The 7881-nt window shown below is 44.8% G+C and overlaps 1 protein-coding gene across 1 annotated transcript in view; it reads right to left on the reverse strand.

The window, feature by feature from the left end:
- Positions 1–5838, reverse strand: part of Sugt1 (SGT1 homolog, MIS12 kinetochore complex assembly cochaperone) — a 42100-nt gene extending 36262 nt beyond the window's left edge. Inside the window, exons 1-2 of the mRNA XM_028878817.2 lie at positions 5344–5838; positions 5198–5255 (exon numbers count right to left, since the gene is read on the reverse strand). Of these exons, the coding sequence (XP_028734650.1) occupies positions 5198–5255; positions 5344–5381 (96 nt within the window). The 5' untranslated portion in view covers positions 5382–5838. The remainder of the gene's footprint in view (positions 1–5197; positions 5256–5343) is intronic.
- Between the last annotated feature and the right edge of the window lie 2043 nt (positions 5839–7881).

Here is a 7881-nt window from a genome sequence, read left to right on the forward strand (position 1 = left end):
AAACCACCAAAATATACCTATACTCAACAACTTCAAAAGCACTGAAAGTTCTAATCCAACCAGCAACATCAAACCCTTTACTGTGTCTCTGCACAAAGCTTTCCAACTGATGCCAAGCAAAACTCTAGGTCCTTCTAAAAAGTTCTTTTTGACAGGACTCCCTACATCCCCATATCTCTAGCACTGTATTACTCTTCCCTCAGCTCATGTCCAACCACAATAATTGACTAGGCGCCCCTCAAATCTATTGCTTCATCTGACTAGAACAGCAGTTCTCAACCTGTGGGTCGCAACCCCCTGGGGGGTCAAATGACTCTTTCACAAGAGTCAGCTAAGACCATCAGAAAGCAGGTATCTACATCACAATTCATAACAACAGCAAAACTACAGTTATGAAGTAGCAACAAAAAAGATTTTATGCTTGGGGGTCACCACAACATGAGGAACTATATTAAAGGGTCCCATCATTGGGAAGGCTGAGAACCACTGAACTAGAGTGTTCTCTTTCCAGAGGGACACAGAAAATTCATTCTCTTACTTCCTTAGTGACAAAACTGTACCAGAGACTAGATTCAAATCCAGGCCTATCAAGTCCCAGAGTAGAACTGACACAAAACAGAAGGCGCCTCCCAGTTCACTGTACTCCAAGCTTCTCTCACCATCTCACCTGTATTTTTTGAAATCCCTAAGTTAAGGAAAGCTTGTTCTGGGCAGTGATGGTGCACGTCTTTAATCTCAGCACTTGGGAGGCAGAGGCAGGTGGAGCTCAGTGAGTTGGAGGCCAGCCTGGTCTACAAAGTGAGTCCAGGACAGCCAGGACTATTAACCCTGTCTTGAAAAACCAAAAGAAAGAAAGAAAGAGAGGGAGAAAGAAAGAAAGAAAATCTTGTACCTAATTTTTAAAACAATTTTGAAAATAGTAAATGAGCTGGGTATAGTGGCACACGCCTTTAATCCTGGTACAGAGGCTGAGGTAGGTATCTCTGAGCTCCACACCAAGCCTGCTCTATATAGAGAATTCCAAGACAGCCAGAGCTTACATAGAGATCTTGTCTCAAAATGCCAACAGAGGGGTTGGGGAGGAATATTATGACCAAAAAAGTTATTACAGATCATATTGATGTCAAGATCAAATTCACAAAGTATTTTTAAAACATATAAGACATAAACCAGACAGCAGGTTGAAGGAAAAATATTTTTAATATCGACTTTTTTTTCTATAAATGTGGCTCAGTAGGCAGAGTGCTTCTCTACTGAATACAAAACCCTTTTACTCCTTTTTGTCCCCTCTTAGACCCTGTATGTCTTGTGCATGCTGCTTCAGTCTGAGTTCTTACATGCTGTGTCCGGAAGGCACGGTTTCCCTGGAGTCATCACCTCTGGCCTATCTTTTGGCATTCTTTTCCTTTAGATCCCTATCCTGAGCCTTTCAGAAAGGAGTAATAAAGGTATCTCACTTAGGACTGAATGCTCGAGTCTCACACTCTCTGCAGATTGTGAGTCTCTATGACAGAAGCCTCTTTTAATCCCCAACATTACATAAAAACAGGCATGGTGGTATATGACTGTAAGACTATCATCCCAACACTAGAAAAGCAGAGGCAGGAGGATCTTTAGTTCAAAATCATCCTTAACTACATAATGAATTCAGGGTCAACCTGGGCTTCTCTGTATTAAAACACACTTCTCTAAAGTTAAAACACACACACACACACACACACACACAGTTTAAAAGAATGACAAATTTACAAGTGGATAAAACCTGTTTTTTGAATAAACAAATTACAATAAAGTCTCAAACAAGTTAAGATAATGATCTGTGGTCTTAACTATATCTATCTTATGGCATGCTTTTCGTGCACCACTGTCTTTGAAAAATTTAGAGAAGCATGGTAGTGAAGAGAAGCACCTGAAGAGGCCATGTCTTCAGTGCCAACACTTGAATCACAGCAGCAAAAGGCTATTAATTAGTGCAGACCTAAGCAAAAATATTGTAAGCATGTCCAAAAATAAACTTGCCGAAAGTTGAGTTATGTGGGTTCAGTGGTAGAGCACTTGAATAGCATTAATCCCATAACCACAAAGAAAAAGAAACAAGCAAGCAAAAACCACAGTGAGAAGTATCCCACTAACCAGCACAATAATGGGGAAGGGGGATGTAAGACATTAAAATTAAAATTTTGGATGGGTTGAGGCTGTAGCTCAGTTGGTAGACTGCTTGCCTAGCATATATGAAGCCCTGATTTTGATTCCTAACACAACATAAAACTGGATAAGGTGATACAGGCCTTAATTCCAGGATGTATGGGAGTCAGAAGTTCAAGGTCATCCTCAGCTACATACAAGTTGAAGCTAGCTTGGGATATTCGAAACCCTGCCTCAATAAACAAATAAGACTTTTAAAACGGGCTGTAAGAGGAGGCTTAGTTAGAACACGCATTTACCATGCATGAGGACCTAGGTTCAAACCCCAGCAAGGCGCCCCCCAAAAATTTTTTTTAATTAAGACTAGCTCTTAGTAAATTTTCAAGATTTTAAAATTTTAAGCCCTTTTAAAATGCTACTTAAGGTTCAAAGAACCTCTGTGTAGGTCTCAATCTGGTCCCTCCTCTTTCCCCAGTCACCTAGCTAACTTCTAAGCACAGAAACAAGAACATCAATCCATTTAAAACCATTTAGCACTGCTGGAGAGAAAAACATCAGAACTGATTACCACTACATGTTTATCAATCTCAGCTGTGTTCTCAACAAAGCTACTTCCAAGTCAGCGACTAGTGGTATATCACATATCTCCAGTCCCCTCCCTTCCAGCAGGTGACCTTGATCCCTCGAAACCAGATACCTGTTGCTTCCAAGCTTTTTGGCTTTGAGCAAGTTAACCTTTTTACTCTTTACTTCAACTCCCTACTGAATAAAATGTAGCTAATGCCATCAGCAAAGTGTTACAAGAACCATGCAAGAGAGCTTGCCCATCCTAAGGACCAAGTGTTACACTGAGAACACAGAAATAATCAAGATACACAAACTCCTGCTGTCTCTCGACTACTTTCATGGCTGATTTAGATTTACACAGAAAAGCTAGTTCCTTGGAGCAGCGTTCACTTCAGGTGAAATCTAAAGAAATAAGTGTTCCCAAGTAAAAGGAAATATAGGTCAAGTATATTTGGGGAAAATATACTTGCAACAATGCATAGAAGCACTTGCAACAATGTAGCTCTATAGAGAAAAAAGAAGCTCCAAGATGGCCACCTCACCAGGGACCCTGCAGGCCATTATAAGGAGTTTGGACCTTCAGTGTGAGGGTCATGGAAAGTTTTAGTAGAAAGGTGACATGATCCAACTTATATTTTAAAACTGTCATTCTGGCTACCCTATCATTAATACAGTAAAACAAAAATTGACCAGAAACAGTGTCAGGTCCCCCAAGAAATTCCTTTCCCCCCAGTCTGGCATTTAGACAAAAGCTAGCATTCCCTCAGAGGCTTGAAGATAGTTCCTACTTGCTAAAAGGAGTCATTCTCATCTCTGGCAAAAGGGACACATGGCTCTTCCATTAACATACAACTGTGGTGCCTATTAGCATGTCTAGGCTCCCTCACTCCCTAGGCACAAGCCCCAACCCAGCTCACAGGCTCCCCCCCCCCCCCCTTTGCCTCGGCAGTTTGGAATAAACTTTTCCCCTTTTCACCCACAGAGCAGCTATTTTGATTTCTTTACTGCTCTCATTTTCATTCAAACAGAAAAAAATGAATATATTAAGTCCAGAATGCGTGGTAGCCACTGGGGTTATAGAGTATTATATGAAATACATTGGAAGGAGCAGCATCTGCCAATGTTCCTAGGGCTTTGGGGGCAGCCTAGATCTGTACCCAGCACTCAATAAACATTCAATAATTACTCATTTCCTCCTTTCTCAGTACTCCCTATATCCCTCCATTTTGCCTTTATTTCCTTTGGCAAAAAAAAAACATTTGCTTCCAGTTGTGATCTCAAAGTCACTAATGCTTTGTTTTCTTTGTTTGGTTTTGTTTTTCCAGACAGGTTTTCTCTGCATAGCCCTGATTGTACTGGAACTCACACCCTAGGCTGGCCTTGAACTCACAGACACCTCTCTTTCCTGCCTTTCCCTCCCAAATGCTGGGATCAAAGGCTTGCACCACCACCACCCAGTTTGCTACTCCCCTGTTAGGGAATGTAACTATCTGTTTGACCTGATGATCTCTCGGTGGACCTAACAATTCAAAACCAAGCTTGAAACATTCAAGCAACAGTGTAGCTCTACTAGTCTGCTAGCCTCTAGAAAAGTGGTTTCTCTAATGCTCAGGTTATAAAAAAATGTTTCCTTCTTCCAGCGTGATTCTCTGAAGTGTCAGGCAGGGTTTCACAAATCCAAGGTTAGCCTCAACTCACTAGGTCGCTCACTGAGGATGACCTTGAATTTCTGACCCTCATGCATTCACCTCCTGACTACTGGGTTTACAGGGCCTGGGCCACCCACCATACTTGGTATGTGCTAATGACTCTCTCCAGTCCAGCCAGTGCTCCTAAGCAACATCCATACAAAGATAGTTTGTCCTAGACTTCACCTGAAATAGCCCAAAGGCAATTCATACAATATTAAAAACTTAGGCAGGGCTTAGTGGTGCATCCCAAGCACTCATGGGACCCAAAGTTTGAGGCCAGCCTAGGAATATAAACGCGTTTTTATAAACAACTGTGTGAAGGACAAGCACAGTCGTCTGTAAAGTTTCAGGCACAAGAGGGAAAATGTTCTTTAGTAAACTTAGTCAACTAAGGGCATTTAACAGCACCTGGCATATAATAAGGGCAACCACAACTATCAAGCTAAAAAATGGTACATTAAGCCGTTATTTTCGCCTTTTCCTTGATCATAAACGCCATTAAAATAAGTCGTTTCAGGCCAACCACAGATGGCAACTATGAGTCCAAGGAATAAATCGGAGGGAGGTGCCCCTACCAGGAGCTGTGGGGTGCCTAAGTCTGAGGAGTGGAAGGGCAAGATCTGTGGCAAATGGGTGATTAGGGGACAAAGAAATGGGTCACGGGATCTTAATATTCGGACTGGGACACACTGAAAACCGTAGCTTTGGTCCCACGAAGGTAACGCTGGGAAGACGCGGGGTCTGTAGGAACCCAACAGTCCCAGGGCGAATGGAGCAGAAATGAGCTCACTCACCTCTAACGCCGCCTGGGGGTCTTCGTCGATCAGAGCATCTGAGAAGCTCTGGAAAAACCTGCCAGGAAAACAACGACTTCAGCAGGGCTCACTAACCAAGGAAAAGAACAGTAAGACAAACAGCAAAGGTGGAGAAAAACACGCACCGCTGGGACGTTGCAGGTCCTGCTGCAGCTGCCGCCATCCCTAAGAGCCACTAAAGCTTCGGCCGGAGCGTTTTCTACCTTGGTTACCAGCTCTGCCGCCGCCCAGGAGGGGGAAACTTCTGAAGAAACACCAAACAGAGCTTCCGTCCCCGGTAGCCAATCAGCAGCCGCGCAGCATGCGGCCGCGGAAAAGGAAGCCAAGGGCGGGCAGGTGGGCGCGGGGCCCGCTGGGAAAGAGGAGGGAACTCTCTCCGGCCCCGCCCCTACCGGTGACGCGCCCCAAGTCCCCGCCCCGGGGGCGTGGCCACGAGGCCTCCGCCCCGCCGCCTGCCCGTCCACCCGTGGGGTTCCCCCCCACGGCCCGCGCCTGTTGTAGGGTCTCAAAGCCCCGCTGTAAGGCCCTGGGGTCCGTCGGGAGAGTCCGCGGGTCTGTTACGGTTTGCCACGCTAAGCTCCGTTTTCTCGGGTTTTCATCATGGCTACCGCGGGCGGGCGGGCGGCCGAGCTGTGCATGACGTCATCGGCGGCTGCCAGGTCTTTTCCGGCTGCAGAGCCCGGCGCGGCGCGTGAGTTCGCACGGCGGTGGAGCCGGGGAACTCCGACAGGCTGGCTCGCCGGAAGTCGCTCTGCCGGCGCGGAGCATGGGGGTTTTCCGGAGGCGCCGCCAGATCCTGGCTCTCCACACCCCGGGCTTCCTTCCTGCTCGGCCTCCCAAACCAAGAAAAGCCTGTTTTGAAGGCAGCGAGTGGATGGAAGTTGGCCTCGAGTGTCTTAGCGGTGCCCGGTGCTCTAACGAACCCGCCAGGCCTCCCTCCCCTCCCACCCTCGCCGTCCTTAGAGCCGGGAAGCTTCCCGCGAGTTCTTGGAGGCCGAGTGGGAATGGGCAACGCGAAGGCGTGGGAGTGAGAGGCTCAGCAGAGCAAATTAACAGAATTAAAGTATCCGCCGCACCCACACTACAGATCAAACTTGATTCAAGAGCTGTTAATATGCTCCGGGAGTCATTTTATTTACAAAATGGAGAGGTGGTCGATGGCTTCCTTAAACCTGATGTAAGACCTCAGTGTGGAGATATGAGAGTCAATGAACAAAAAGAAGTCACTGTTCAAGCTTTTGCTTACATTATCTTCACTGTTAAACGCCCACTTTTCTGAGTTCTAGCTGAAAAACGCCAAACTTTTATCTTCCCCTCTTTCTCCTTACAGGCCAAAATCCTCAGCATGCTTGCCTGCTGGGCAGTCTATCCTGGGCAATTCCACTTTGTGTTTAAAAAAAAAAAAAAAAAAAAAAGCAAAACACAAAACCCCACCCACCACTCACCCCATGCAGCTGGAAACAATAAGTCAATGGGGGGTGGGGAGTCGTTTGAAAATACAAGGAAACGTGAGCCCATATTCAAATTGGAGAAACAGAAGGGCACATGGATTAAGGATGTGCCAGGTCATCAAGAGATAGAGGTGTGGAATAATAAGTTATTAAAGTGTTGCAAATTTGCAAACTAGGCATATCCCATCTGTATTGTGAATGGATGTTGTGAGGGGAAAAGAAATAGGTCAAAGAAAGGAACCTGAATCCACTGTTGTCAGAATGGAGAAGGTGTGAGAGGCTGAGGCAGAACAGCCGCCAGCTGGCCGCTAAACTGAAGGAGGTGGGTGCAGGTTTCTGGATGGAGTTAATTGGTGAAAAGATACAGTTGAACTGAAAAACTGAAGCTGAGCAGATTATAAGGGAAGGTAGAGGGTTTCAGTTTGGATATTTTGGTTGGAAGTTGTTCTAAGTTTATGTGTACCCAGCAGACACTAAACTATAAAAGAGCAGATGTGTAAAGATGAGAATTGTCTTTCGCGTAAACATCTTTAAAGCAAATGTTGGTTTTCTTCAGTTTACAGTTGTCTGTATGGTTGGATGTGAATTATTTCTCGGATACATTTGTTGCAGATACCTTGTGCCAGTTGTCATCTCATTCTCTTAATATCTGAAACAAGTTTAATGTTAACGATTTATAATTAGTTCTTTTGTGTCGTATGTAAGACTGCCTATTCAAAGGCTATGGAAATATTTTCTTTTAGCTCGTTCACTCTCCACATTTAAGTCAGTCCATATACTTCGACAACTTTTATGAAAGTATGACATAGGGGAAAAGTCCATTTTCTCCTCCATACAGATACGAACTAATCCAATGACACCGAAAAGATCATTTCCCCTTAAATTCAATGGCAATTTTATTGTTCTGTTCAAAATTCAAGGCATCTTCTTGGAAACAGAAGTGCCAGACCTGCCAGCACACTCATTTAGAATTTTCTAGACTCTAAAAACTGTACCTAATAAATGACCCAATCTTCAGTATACTTGTTATAGTAGCACAGATCAACTGCTGTCTTTCTATGCGGTGACAAACTCTACTAACCCAATTTAAAAGATTTAGGTTGGGGTCTGGTGAGGTGGCTTAGCACGTAAAAGCATGTGTTACACAAGCCTGGAAAACTGAGTTTGCTCCCCAAGACCAGCACACACACAAATGGGTGCCGATGTGTGAAA

This window comes from Peromyscus leucopus, chromosome 9 (assembly GCF_004664715.2).
Source record: "Peromyscus leucopus breed LL Stock chromosome 9, UCI_PerLeu_2.1, whole genome shotgun sequence".
NCBI classification, from domain to species: domain Eukaryota; kingdom Metazoa; phylum Chordata; class Mammalia; order Rodentia; family Cricetidae; genus Peromyscus; species Peromyscus leucopus.